Source organism: Schistocerca nitens, chromosome 12 (genome assembly GCF_023898315.1).
Source record: "Schistocerca nitens isolate TAMUIC-IGC-003100 chromosome 12, iqSchNite1.1, whole genome shotgun sequence".
Lineage (NCBI taxonomy): Eukaryota > Metazoa > Arthropoda > Insecta > Orthoptera > Acrididae > Schistocerca > Schistocerca nitens.
The window spans coordinates 122117396-122132336 of record NC_064625.1 but is presented as its reverse complement, the minus strand read 5'-3'; the positions used below and the strand labels follow the sequence as shown (position 1 = coordinate 122132336).

General features: G+C 43.0%; 1 protein-coding gene across 3 annotated transcripts in view; it reads left to right on the top strand.

Moving 5' to 3' along the window:
- The window catches only part of LOC126215029 (peptidyl-prolyl cis-trans isomerase G), a 60800-nt gene that overhangs the window by 24342 nt on the left and 21517 nt on the right, over positions 1–14941 (top strand). For all 3 annotated transcript variants that reach the window (XM_049941657.1, XM_049941656.1, XM_049941658.1), the window contains one exon: positions 6108–6203. In XM_049941657.1, the coding sequence (XP_049797614.1) occupies positions 6108–6203 (96 nt within the window). The remainder of the gene's footprint in view (positions 1–6107; positions 6204–14941) is intronic.

The window sequence follows — 14941 nt, the reverse complement described above, 5'->3', positions numbered from 1 at the left end:
CTGCCATACAAACCAACAAAACATAGTGCTCATATAAGCGTCTGCCAACAGCAAAGTGTGTCAAAGGTTTTAGAAAGACTGTGCAATGATTCATAACAACAAATTGCCTCCAATGAGCGTGACGTGACAGCTGTTGACATTAGATTCGTTTGAGCAGTCGCGGGCGGACTCTTGTGCATGTGCAGTTGAGTCGCGTATGGATAGTTCCTTCTCCCACTGCTGGCTACGGATGTGTGGCTGGGCACCACTATCTAGTATTGCCCCAGTTCGGATATATCATAGATCGGGGGCTGATGCACAGAGTTGTAGTGGGGAGGTGGGTAGTCTCCACATTAAAAATCAACTCTCCACGTGACGTGTGCTTACGTTTTGTAGATTTTGCTGTTTCCTCTTCATTTATTACTCTCACATCAAATGAAAACAAAACGGTTAGGTTAGGTTAAGATTTCTATGGCCAGGAGCTATCAAATGAATTAAAATACATTCGCATAATTACGGAAGGCTAAAATATTATTTTCAGGTTTTATTTCCACCTTTGACTTAAAGCATTAGTCCCCTTGCAGAACAATGAAGTTATTTTTGTTGCTTTGCTAAAGAGATTTGGCTTTTATTAATCTTTTGCACTGAGGCAGTCAATTTATCTGAAACGAAGTGTTTAATTTCACACTGTTGGCTAGTTTCAACTGTTCGCTGCATTTCAAATGCACATTTTCCATTTTCTAGCTCGCATGGCATTATGCCATAATAAAGAACCAAACATGAGATAATCCAGTACTGCTCCTCAAGAAAATTTACATCCGAATCTGGACATACAAATGTGCACTTTGAGCTGAATTATGCATTTTACTATGGTTCACGAAATTCCGATTAACTTGAAGTGTCCTCTGATGTCTTGTTTCTTTTGTGACATAGTACAAGATCTTTTAATGTTTTACATGTATGAACATACGGGTTTCCCGTGTCATTGTAGCTGCGCAAGAGTGGTGGCGCCTGTTATTTGGCAGTCTCTGGAAACTGCTGAAACGAATCAGTTTCTAACAGGTCATGGGAAAAGATTGCGGATGGTGGTTTGAAAAGCGTTAATTTCAAAGTAAATTTCCTTTTACACAAGATGTACTATATTCGAGAATGTACGAAGAATTTCTTAAATCTCAGAGCGTTTGACTCTCAATTAAAAATCAACTCTTTGAGGTTGACCATCTAGAAGAATTTCGAGCCCAGAAGATCAGGCATTTACGTCGTTAGTAAAAATTTTACTGGCACATTTGTGTGATGTATCTTAAAGTGTAACATGCGCAAAATAGATCAACATTATATGTGGAAGCTTAGCTTCTCTTGCAGCTTATTAATCTTCGATACCACGATTATATGTGAAACCTTGTTTTTCTTGTAGCAGCACTATGTATATTAATTTAAACCATTAACTTTTCTTATTTATGTGTTCGCACTACTTAAGAGTGATCTTGCTATTGGCTGACTACATCTCGTGCCCTATGCTGTTATCAGCTGGCGAGATCACATGACATGAGCTATGACTGGCTTACAAAAGCACGTCACAATCTCGATTTCAATGCTTTGGAAAGTAACATGCAGTGTTTGGTGGAATTCGGATTTATATCATCGTAACACGAAAATATGCAGCGTACATGTTGCTGCTGCACGTCGAAGAGCTTTGGCTGAGAGTCTGACAGAAGCAATGACTTATTTTCTGTGAGTGTCAGGAAGATGTTTTGAATGAAATGTTGAAAATCATTCTTTCTCATTTTTCCAGTTAAGATTTTTGTAACTAAACAGCCAGTTTTCAATTTTTGGTCCTAAATCATCAAGGTTCCTGAAGACAGATATGAAGCTGTGGAAAGAGCGATCCACTCGTACATATCACTGACGAATGTGTCATAGCATATTAAGTGTGGTGTTCGTGCAGGTCTCTCGTGGAACCCAACTGATCGGCATTGTAAACAACAGTTACAGGGGTAGCAGCAAGCTTCATCTTCACACTGTGGTGCATTGTCTCTCACGAGCAGCCCTAAAGTTTTCAGACTTTCTCGAGTTTCATTTTGTCGCATATTTTTTTAATTTGTGTCACTCTTTGTAATTCATGGTTAGATTTTACGAAACAAAATTCTTTGCACACTGCTTAGCTTCAAGCGTTTTGTCCCTTCTTTGTCTAACCAAAAATTAACAGCTTTTCCTTTGTCACTGAAAGCCATTGAAATATGGGTTTGATTTGGGCTAGGAAGGTATGCCAAAGTCATTCGAATGAATGTCCAAGAAACTACTAAATGACACACATGTTGGTCTTAGAGTTGTTTTCACAATATTGAGGACATTCCACATAAGTGGAACGTAGACAAAGGCAGATGCTATCAACAGCCATTTATTACAAAAATGAAATGAATGTTAATTCATTTTTACAGTGTTTCAGTTGCTAGCTCAAAGAGCTACTAACAGTTATTGTGGATCTTAAATGAATTAGAAATTTAAGAGAGTAGTAACTGTGAAGAATAGTGTCGGAGAAATGTAAACTGGAACTAAATCTTGCATTACAAATGATGATCGGGTTGTGTCATGTTGTGTCATGTTTTCTGTTTACGGATGTACCATCTACAGAGGCTGTACGCCTGCCTTGCAGTGCGTGCATAATTACTAAGCCTCCAGCTGACAGATTACGAATTTGGCATTGTTTTTACAATATTTGCCGTGCGTCTTATGAGCTAAAATTTTGACAGTGCATTCCTTTCGAAGTATTCTTCCTGCATAAAAAATTTCATAGCATGTTTCAACATGTCAGATTGGGCCCTTCCCTTGTGGGTTCTACACAAACTGATAAGACCAAGTGCACTTGGTCACTGCCAAATCATTAAAATAACATCTCAATAATCCCTCCAGTACTTTGGTAAGTGTGTCCATCATCACTGATGTTACGGCAGTACAGATCTGGTGCTTCAACTCTTGCAGTTTCCATGGTGGAGCTGGTGCATAAACATTGACCTTAATGAAACCCCACAGGAAGAAGTTACAGGGCAACAGATTTGATGACAATGGAGGTTAGCTGAGAAGTGCTGCGTTAAGAGCTGTTAGATGACCAATCCAGAGGCTCGATAGTTTCATTCAGTTATTCACGCACTTGGCGACTTCATTGAGGAGGTGCTCTGTCTTGTTAAAAAATGAAGTTGTCCTCTTTTAGCTTCAGAAATGAACAGTGTTGTGACATAGCAAGATACTGCTGACTGTTAACTGGATTTCCCTCAAAGAAATATCTTTGGGTGAATCTCGTACATGTTAAGTGTGTGCATGGGGGGTTATGAAGGCTCCAAATTCAGACATTCTGTTTGTTTGCTTTCCTACTTAGGTGGAAAGGTGTTTCATCGCTGAACACAATGTGTTGTGCGAAATTACTGTCACTGTCAACAGCATTCTGGATCTCACCAGAAAATGTGACAAGTTCGTGTTTGTCGTCGTGACATAGAGGCTGTAACTTGTATGGTTTCATAACTGACCGATGTCTCAAAATGCACCAAATTGTTATTATACTCAGTTGTAACACCAGACTGGCACGAGGGATTGATTTTATACGGCTATGTTGGAAGGCGGTTTGAATTTGTGCTGACATTTTCATCGGAAACAGAGGGTGGGTAAGAATCTTTCCTTTACATACGCATTTTGTGTCTACAAATCTGTCAATTCCATCTATTCAGAGTATCGGTTTGGTACCTCAGACTAAAACATCTTTGTCATGTAATCGCAGAATTACACTTCAGACTTGAAAACACAAAAGTATTTCTGCTGCGGAGTAGCCGTTTTGCAACATTGTGATAGTAAGCGAGCGAACAGAAGAAAACTGACATCTAGTGGCAATGTATATAAACTAGGCACTGTGTCTGTTACATAAGCTGGGCCGGGGTGCAGTGGTAGGTAGTTTTGACAGTATAATGCTTTGTAATATGTATATTCATTTTGAAACATTCTGTACTCTAAATGTGATGTTAGATACCACTACTCAGTGGATTGTCTGTAGAGCTGTAGAGGGAAGTGAGATACAGTTCTTCAATGCGCTCTCTCTCTCTCTCTCTCTCTCTCTCTCTCTCTCTCTCTCTCTCTCTCTCTCTCACCCCCCTCCCCCCTCTCTCCCCCTCCCAGTATCTGCGTGTGTGTAAGCAAAAAAGTTCATATATAAATATGGATATTTTTCATTTTCTTTCTTACACACAGTTTATTTTTGTATTCCTTTTTGTATTCAGATCTCCAGCTGGGTTCTTATTTTCAAATATTGTTTCCTGATGGCTAAATGAAATGTGCGGAATGCCTACCATTAACTCTAACACAAGCTCCTGAATTCCACATTTTGGGTTGTCTTACTTGCTCCCGTACCCCAGATGTCTGCTGTGTCTACTGAAATCCTCCTCGAACATGTTGTCGAAGAACATGAACATTCATTGTAAGTCCTTTAACGCCCCCAAAAAATGAAGGATCAGTGGAGTTGAGATCAGGAGATGGACCAGGACAAGATGTTACTGCTCCAAGATCTATCTGTTTATCTGGGAAACACCGTGTGTGTGAACCGCACCTTCTCACATAAGTGAAGTGAGACATCTTCCAGCAAAACATTTAAACATTTGGTTAAAAATTAACTGTACAATGCTCCAGTAGGCATTCCACAAAAGGGAATGGTCCTGCTAATCCCATGTGCAGTCATGCGAGCCTGTGCATTAATGCTTCTGGTTTCAAAAAACTGCATTACGTAAAAAAATGAGATATATTTGTTAGCCCCCTGATGTATTTATCCATTGGGGATTGTGAAGAAAAAATTGAGATTAATGACAGCATGCACAGACAAATTTCAGCAGTCGCTCATCTTGTACTCTGTATGTGATTGCGGGGGGAAGCTATCCTGACGTGTGGTATCGTGCTGAGTACCCTCTACTGTGCATGTCACATTGTCTTTTAGAGTGTGTGTGTAGTTGTAGAATCATTCTGTGTGACCAGTACAGAATCTCAAACATTTTGTAGCAGCACGTGCAGAGACTATACGTTCAGTCCTCATCACGGAACTTCCCTTTCTGGCATTCCTTAGCTCGCTCGGTTCCTGTGTCTCAGCTAACTTGTAACATATACTTGCAGTGTTTTGTTAACTGATACTATATACTATTGTTCCTATGTTGGGTTTACTTGCCAGTTCTTGCAACTGTAGCGGTGCTTGGAGTCTCTTGTTAGAGTGGCTCTTCACAAATGTATATAAGAAATGGATATTAAATGTGTGTATCAGTAAAGGGGGCAAGCAGGTACATTCGACCTGGCAGTATTGGCCTTTATAATAGTATTTCTGTGGGCTCACATACAAGAACTTGTTTGGTATGTAGTCACTTGCTCTAAAGCTCAGTGCATTTAGCACCAAACTGAACCAATAATTTTACATTCCTATGGGAAGGATGTGTGAATATATGGTAAAGTGAAGTGTTTCTTGTTTCTTACAGTGTACTTTCACCAGTACGTAAGTTCCTAAAGCTTCTGGTGTTTGTTTTATTTATTTATTTGGAAGTAGCATTAAATGGAAGCTAATTATTTTTAATAAAAGGTTTTCATTAAAGTTTTATTTCTGAAAGCACATAAAAGTGTATAATTTTTTTTATTTTAATAAAAGGATTTTAGTAAAGTTATATTCCTGTATGCATGAACATTTGTATAATTTTTATTTATTAGCATTTCAAACAGCAACTACCTTTAGTTTGCACACCAACCACCACACAAGTTGATCAGCAAATGAGTTTGCGACTGCCTTTTACATAAAGCGTATGGAAGTTACTTTTAACAATGTTTCTATCTACTGTATTTGGTGTTAGCCAGGTATTTGCCTACACGATAAAATGGGACCCGTAAATTCTGTAATCTAAACTACATATGTATAGAGGACACTGCACACCATTATGATGTACTTAAGCTTATACAACTACAGTCTGTTACGATTTGTATGTGTCTCTTGTTGTAATGTATTCTTATGTTTTTAGCACTGAGGATAGCCACACTGTGGTTGAAGTAGATCTGCGATAGATTACTAGTAACTGACTGCTGTACTTTTTCTCGACTTTAAATATTTCTGTTCTTTTCAGCGTTACAGGACACCATCTAGAAGCAGATCAAGGAGTGTGACTCCACCACACTGGAAACAAGCCCAGAACAGAATTATTAAGTACAGTGAGTACGAGGTGAGTGGATGTCGACATAAAGGGTCAGCCATTTCTGTCCGCAGCTGTATTGAAACATTCAGATTTCTTACAAACTTTGTGCTACCGGTAGTACAATATTTGTTAAATGTCGTGGGATTAGTTGTGCTGATAAAAGGAATCTCATCTGGAAATGTTTGCTCGGTGTTTATTTCCCTAATGTGCATGTCAGGAATAAGTAGTAAAAAGAGTCCAGCAGTTGATCTGTAACTTACGTATCTTGTTACATTGAGATGTGGCACGTCATTCGTAGAACAAGATTTTCCATACCCTCAATATCTAATGGCCGACAGAAGCTGTTTGTGGGATAATGTAGTCAGTTAGTAGGAAACACCCCACTTTCGGGAGGTTTTTTGATGATTTGTGCACTTCCGAATTGTACTGATCTTGTGCTGTCAGCGATGTGAGCGACGTACTGGCACTTCTGCCTGACGGATGTTGACATTTGCCCTGTGGGGCCGTGAGGAAAAGGTATGGAACACATGTGACTTCTGTGACAACAAAGACATCACACGGTGTCTATGTTCTGTTTTTATCGTTCTGCGTCTCGTATGAGATGGTCACATGACAGCATCCAGCTGGAATGTAAAGCATCTGTAGTTGATTCATTAAGAGAAGTTAGACTTGAGCATAATAGGAAATAAATCAGAGCTCAACTTCTCTGAATGTGTTATTCTAGTGAAATAACACACTTAGAGAAGCTGAATGCAATGTATTTTCTATAAAGTGCAAGTCTAACTTCTCTTAATGAATCAGCTACACATGCATTACATTCTAGGAAGATGCTGTCATGCATCAGTCTCACATGAGAGTCAGAACAGAGTATCAATGCCGTGATGATTTCTTTGGCTCCATACCTTTCCCTCACAACCCCACAGAGCGAATGGCACCAACCAGCAGATAGAAGCACCTGTTGGCAGCTCGCATCGCCGATTGCAGAGGATTGGTACAATTCTCATCTGCACAAACTGTCCAAAAACCTCCCGATAGTGGGGTGCTTCCTACTAACTGACTACATTATCCCACAAACAGCTTCTGTCGGCCAATGTATATAATGTCTGTGGAACATCAGTGAATGACGTGTTACACCTCATATTCTCTCACTGAGATGAAAGACTTAATGCTCATAAAATTAGTTCTAAAAGTTCCACACAATTGCAATGAATATAAATTTTCAAACACTTGTGTAATTTTACTACTCTACAAAATATTAAGGTTGTTTACAGTTAGTTTCCCTCTAGGACTTTGCATAATGTTCCACTCAACTCGTCTCATTTTCAACAGTTACTTCCCATCATTACTTTACCCAACACCAAGTAACATACAGCTCCGGTCCCTACGGGTCTCTTGTACAGTTTCCTTTTTCATTACAGTCTTTATCACAGTATAATTTCACCTCTGCTCTTACTCGAGCTACATGATCTGTGTAATGTTGGCAGTTAGCCAACACTAACACACTAATTGAGAGAGGAGGCCAAAATGCACGCGTTAAACTCAAGCAGGCTGGCGTGAGGTCTGAAACAGGATACGTAATGAATGCTATAAAGAAAAGTACGTAGCTGCTGGAATACTTAACTTTAATCCATCATTTGTATACATCGTTCTTGACGGTACGTTATAAAGAATATAAACTGTTAATGGCGCCTTGCTAGGTCGTAGCCATTGACTTAGCTGAAGGCTATTCTAACCATCTTCTTTGCAAATAAGCGAGGCTTCGTCAGTGTTGCATTGCTATCTAAGTCGTCCGTACAACTGGGGCAAGTGCTAGTAAGTCTCTCGAGACCTGCCGTGTGGTGGCGCTCGGTCTGCGATCACTGACAGTGGCGACACGCGGGTCCGACATGTACTAATGGACCGCGGCCGATTTAAAGCTACCACCTGGCAAGTGTCTGGCGGTGACACCACATTCCTCCCCCGCAAATCGGCGAACAGTTGTGTTATCCGCCCGCCGTGGGGAGGACTCCATGTTGACGCATGCGATGAGGTGGGAAGCCTAACAACAGGCGAGGCTGTGCCACCTGCACCCTGCCATTCGGTCCGAGGGGAGCTAGGAAACGCCTGAAAACCTAGTCCAGGGTGCACGCCAACATGCGGTGTATGCGCCCGTAGAGAGACAGGAGGGGCCGAAGGGTCGACCTCCATCGCGCCGGGGTACCTGACGCGCGAAGACGCCATGTGGTCCGGAGCGGGCAAGAGTTCCATGGCGGAGGACTGCTGGTCACGGGAAGCGATCGGCGGCGCGTGACCCAGGGAGGCGCCAGGCGGTTGCAGCGACGTGTCCACTGCGGGCGGCGCCGGCGAGAGAACAGGCCACGACGGCGGCGCGTCGCCATGGGGCAAAATGGAAGGCAGCGTCGGTAACACCTGGGGATGAGGCGAGCCAGTAGATGGGTCCCCAGGGCGCTGACCGGACGGCACCGTCGCTGAAAGCAGACGGGGAGCGACAGAACCCGTGCGACGACAGAGGCGCAGCTGATTGAGATGCCGACGCACCTCACCAGAGGCCCTCAAAACCAAATACATCGCGCGGACGAGGCAGCGAAGAATGCGCCCTGCGAGCCAACGCCGTGAACCGCGATAGTTGCAATAGAATACAACGTTGCCTGGAGCAAAAGCAGGAGTCTGCCGCTGCACAGGAACCTGATGCGGCGGATGCAGCAAAGACATCAAGGTTCGATGATGCCGACCGTGGAGCAACTCAGCCGGCGAGCGACCATCTCGGGGCTGAGAGCGATACGAGGACAAAAAGAGCAACAACACGTCCTCCCGAGAATGCGACTCTTTCAACTTCAACATCTGTGACTTGAAAGTCCATACCAATCGTTCAGCGGCACCGTTTGACTGAGGCGAAAATGGCGCGAATGTCAGATGTTGAATACCATTGGCCTTGCAGAATGACTGAAATTCTGCGGACATGAATTGTGGGCCATTGTCGGAAACAATAGTCTGTGGAAGACCTTCAATGCAAAAGATAGCAGATAATGCTTGGATGGTGGCAGATGACGTCGTGGAAGACATCCGGACAACAAAAGGAAAATTACTGAAAGAATCGACCACAACCAACCATCGAGCATTCCAGAATGGACCAGCAAAATCGATGTGCAAGCGTTGCCAAGGGGAAGTGGCTTTTGGCCATGCAAAGAATTTCCACGGCAGTGCGGATTGTTGTTCGGCACACGCCATGCAAGAAGAGCACATATTCGTAATCGCAGCATCGATTCCGAACCAAGTACAGTGCTGACGAGCAAGTTGTTTCGTTCGCACTATACCCCAATGTCCTTGGTGGAGAAGCCGTAAGACAGAGGACTGTAACGAACGTGGGACCACGACTCTGGACTGATCATTATCAGAACGCAACAACAAAACACCACGTCGAACAAAAAGTCTCTCCTTGTGAGCAAAAAATCGGCGAACCATCGGATCCTCAATTCGTGACTTCGACAAGGGCCATTGCGTAGCAACAAAACGCAAAACGGTAGCAAGGACAGGGTCAGCAGCTGTGGCTGTAGCTACATGACGAAAATCAATCGGAAACGATTCGACCACGGCATCGGTTTCCGTATCAATGAACATGCAAGCAAGTTCGGAAGAATCGAATGCTCTATCCTCAGCAACAGGCAAACGGGACAACGCATCAGCGTTTCCGTGCGTAGCAGTGGACCGATACAAGATATCGTAGCGGTACTGCGAGAGGAAAATAGACCAGCGAATGAAATTCTGCGCTGTACGCGGAGGGACAGACTTGTTTGGATGAAAAAGTGATGTCAAAGGTTTGTGGTCTGTGATGATGGTAAAGTGACGACCATACAAGAAATCGTGAAACTTAGTAACACCAAACACGAGAGCCAAAGCTTCTCTCTCTATCTGTGAATAATTTCTTTGCGCAGATGAGAGCAATTTGGACGCAAAGGCAATAGGGCGATAATGCGATCCATCTTTGTTCGCAAGCACAGCTCCGATCCCGAAATCCGATGCATCTACCATCAACAGGAGGGGTTTCAGGGGATCGAATGGCGTAAGGCAAGTATTAGAAAGCAACGCCGATTTCAACTGGCGAAAGGTGCGTTCGCATTCCGTCGTCTAGACGAACGGAACACCTTTACGGCGTAAGCGATGAAGCGGAGCTGAAATGGAAGAGGCATGGGGAATATAGCGATGATAGTAATTAATTTTCACACTCTGTAGCTGCTTCAAATTCTGCGGCGAAGGCAAGTCCTGTATGGCACGGAGGTGCTCTGGACTCGGATGTATGCCTTGGGCATTGATTACATGTACCAAATTTGATAAGTCATGAGCAAAAAACACACATTTGTCCTTCCGCAAGCGAAGACCATTTTGTCGCAATACCTGAAATAATGTTCTAAGATAGGCTAAATGTTCTTCTCCCGTCTTTCCGGAGATCACAATATCGTCCAGAGAGTTCGCTGCAGTAGGGACCGACGCACAAACAGTTTGTAAATATTGCTGAAACAATGCAGGGGCGGATGCACACCCGAATGGTAGTCTTTTGAAGCGATACAAACCAAGATGCGTGTTAACCACCAAGACACGCTGGGATTCGTCGTCCACTGGTATTTGCAAGTACGCATCTGCTAGGTCCAACTTCGAAAAGTATTTACCCGGGCACAGTGTATCAAAAAGATCTTCCAGGTGGGGTAAAGGAAAAATGGCAATCACTAGTTGCGGATTCACTGTTGCCTTGAAGTCCACACAAAGTCTCAATTTTCCGGAAGGTTTTGGCAAAATTACTAAGGGTGAGGCCCAGAGAGAAGCCTGCACACGTTCAATTACATCTTGTGATTCTAAATTGTTTAATGTCCTTGCGACCTCATCACGCAATGCGTGGGGAACATTGCGCGCTCTGAAAAATTTCGGTTGCGCGTTTACTGTCAGTTCCAAATGTGCTTCATAGTGCGTAGCGCAACCAAGGCCCGGTGCAAAAATGTCTGCAAATTCTTCACATAGACGAGAAACACTGGCGGAAGGCACAGTATGGTTCACTGATAGGACCTGATTGACTATAGACAAGTTAAACAACTGAAATAAATCTAAACCAAACAAGTTCACTGCAGAAGAAGAACGAAGAACGTAAAATGACACAAGTTTTGTTTGTGCCTTGTATGTTGCAAGAAGGCTGCACTGTCCTAACACAGGGATATTCTGACCGGAATAGCTATTTAACGTAACATTTGCGGCACGCAACGGAGGTTTGCCCAGCTATTTGTACGTGTTGTGATTGATCAATGAAACTGCAGCTCTGGTATCGAGCTGGAATGGTATCACGTGGCCATGAAAGTCCAAGTCTACAAAAAGTTTATTGTCCTGCTGATGTCAAGAGCGACTTTCTCGTGCAACGCGAGCTGATACTGGTACAGAAGCACTTGCGACTTGACGGGATTTCCGGCGACGTCGACGCACTCTATTTGTGGGACGAACACAGTCACTGTTAGAGAAAGTGGCACTGGGCGGAGTGGAATTAACTACATGAATGTCCATGGGCGAAGGTTCACGAGCCTGAGTATTCTTGGTTCGATTCTGGCGCGAAGCAAAGGGCCTGGAATGGTTGTTAGTGTCCGATCTGAGCTTTTTCTGGCAAACACTCTGAACATGTCCTTTGTTATTACAGAAAAAGCAAATAGCTTGGCATGACGGGCAATTCTCACGCGAATGTCTAGTAGCACACCGCGGGCATGACTTCAGTACTGCATTTGCATGCTGGCGCGGGACACGTGGCTGCGCGGACATGCGCGAGGGCTGTTTACAGTTCCGTGCAACTCGCCCGGTGGGCCGGTTAATGTGACACACAGCTGGCGAAGTTTCAAAAGAGTCCTGAGCGAAGTCAAGTGTGTTTATCCAATATGTCTATCACTTGTTGAAGGGAGGGATTGACTAGTTTCAAAATTTGCTTCCGTATACGAACATCAGAAACGTTCTGTGCAATTGCATCACGTACCATAGTATCTGAATAAGGGAGTCCACATTCACACTTGAAAGCACAATCCCTTGTAAGACCTTGCAAAGTTGCAACCCACTCCCGATTAGTTTGACCGGCCGTACGCTTCGTACGAAAGAAAGTATACCTTTTTGCAACTACATTGACTGATTCCTTGAAATAGGCATCTAAAGCAGACAAAATTTCGTCGTAGGACAGAGTTGCTACGTTGCGTCGGGGAAACAATTTCACTATCACACGGTAGGTGGACACACCGACACAGGCCAAAAGAAAAGGCTGCTGCTCGTTACCTTGAATTCTGTAGGCGGCGAGATGGAATCCAAATTGGCGTGACCACTCCGTCCAGCTTTCCATCGCCGCATCAAATTGCCGAAATGGGGGTGCAACAGCATGTTGTGGCTGCGGTAGCGGTGAAGCGGCAGCCGCCGCATTGTTTTGCATTGCACGTTGACCCTGGACGAGCTGTCCAAGGGCATCCAATAACGCCTGCGTCTGCTGATTCTGCAAGCGATAAAATTCGGACAGTACATCTGGAGATTGTGGCGAAGCCATGACACAAGTAAATTAGTTATATATAAAGGAGACCGTTTGTATCCTCGTCGCCAAACATGTAGTGTTGGCAGTTAGCCAACACTACGCACACTAATTGAGAGAGGAGGCCGAAATGCACGCCTTAAACTCAAGCAGGCTGGCGTGAGGTCTGAAACAGGATACGTAATGAATGCTATAAAGAAAAGTACGTAGCTGCTGGAATACTTAACTTTAATCCATCATTTGTATACATCGTTCTTGACGGTACGTTATAAAGAATATAAACTGTTAATGGCGCCTTGCTAGGTCGTAGCCATTTACTTAGCTGAAGGCTATTCTAACTATCTTCTCTGCAAATAAGCGAGGCTTCGTCAGTGTTGCATCGCTAGCTAAGTCGTCCGTACAACTGGGGCGAGTGCTAGTAAGTCTCTCGAGACCTGCCGTGTGGTGGCGCTCGGTCTGCGATCACTGACAGTGGCGACACGCGGGTCCGACATGTACTAATGGACCGTGGCCGATTTAAAGCTACCACCTAGCAAGTGTGGTGTCTGGCGGTGACACCACAATCTGTAATTTCCTTAGGTATGGGCATTCCAACATGCACAAACATTTCTGTAAGTTTCCTGATATATTGCACCAGACTATCTATCTTGCTTTCTTTTCTGTATACAGCTGACACCAGTGTACTGTCATGTTCTCCAGGTCTTGGCAGAGATATTTGTATTATGTTTACTAACTTTTTTAAATTACTTCTCTTAATTCATTCATTTGCTTGAAGAGAGATTCTTGGATTGAAATAAACAATCTATTTAATTATTCTTAACCTCAGATACTTGCTTCCCTAAACCATAGTAGAAATGTACACATATTTATGAAGTTTAAGCAGCCTAGCTCATACCACACTACACTAGCCTGGAGAATGCGCCCATAACATCAGCATCCTTCTTGTGCACATTTACACCTCATTCTAAGGGCAGATACTTCTCAGTTATCATTCGATTTGAGATGTCAGTGTCCCTTTATAACTCCTTCATAAAAGCAGTACAGGTCCATTCTTTTTCAGATATATCCGACTGAAGGTGTAAGTCATTCTTTCTGTAGGTCCATTAACCCTTTATCTTCGTAACGTATTGCCTACGGGCGTACCACATCATCACTTTTCAATTCCTGTACGAAGTATCGTACCCTATCCTCTTCTGAGATGATGACGTTACTCCTGTCTTGACTCCAGTGATCATTACCTTGCATACATTCTCGCCTTTCTCAAGCCTTGCCTTACATAAATACTTATACCTCTTCACAGTAGACGTTAAATATCTTTGTTATATGCTTCTCCTCACGCAGTACCTTCTGCCAGTAACTCTATTCCACCTGTTTATCTTGGTCTGTGGTCATTGTATTTGAACTTCTTTTTCACCCTTTCCCTATTTTGAATCTAACTTGTTACAGGTACTTATCGGAATGAATACTAAGTGGCACATGTCTGCAGTTCTTCTGTGTTCCCACTGTTACCATAATTGATGTGTGATGTGTGCACATTCTTTCATCTCCTTTCCCGTTGATATGCTGTACGAACCCTTTCCCCGACAACATGTGATGTGACTAGCATGTGACACATTATTATCAGTCATAAAATTTTGTCATGATAGCTGGTATACCTTTTCAATATACATCAGTTATTGCACGTAAAAAAAAAAAAAAAAAAAAAAAAAAAAAAAAAAACCACATTCATACACAATATGAACACACAGATTTGAAATGACTCACAAGTTTTAACTAGTATAAATGTTATCCATATGTATATGAGGTATCATTTTATGAGTGAGTGATTGTGTGTACTCTTGTACACAACATACACACTCTGGTCTGAGTTGTGTGTTTCATACAATAGTTGGAACTTTAATAGTGGCAACTATTTCTTTACGGCTCGTACAAAAAGATACATGCTTTAAAGTTTTACTGACCTTAAAAATAGTCAACAGCATTGTGTATAACCTGTTGCCAGCGATGTGGAAGTCGTAGGATACTCTTAGTAGTGGCAGTTGTGTTGACAGTTTGAGCACCGCCGTCTATTGCTCGATGAATTTGTAGCAGTTCTGAAGTGAATGCTGTGAAGAGTTTCCTTCAGTTTAGAAATCAAGTTGAACTTGCAAGGGCTTAAGTCAGGGGAGTGCAGTAGGTGGTACAGCACTTAGCAGCCCCATCAGTCAAACAAATCAGTAACATCTCGCACTGT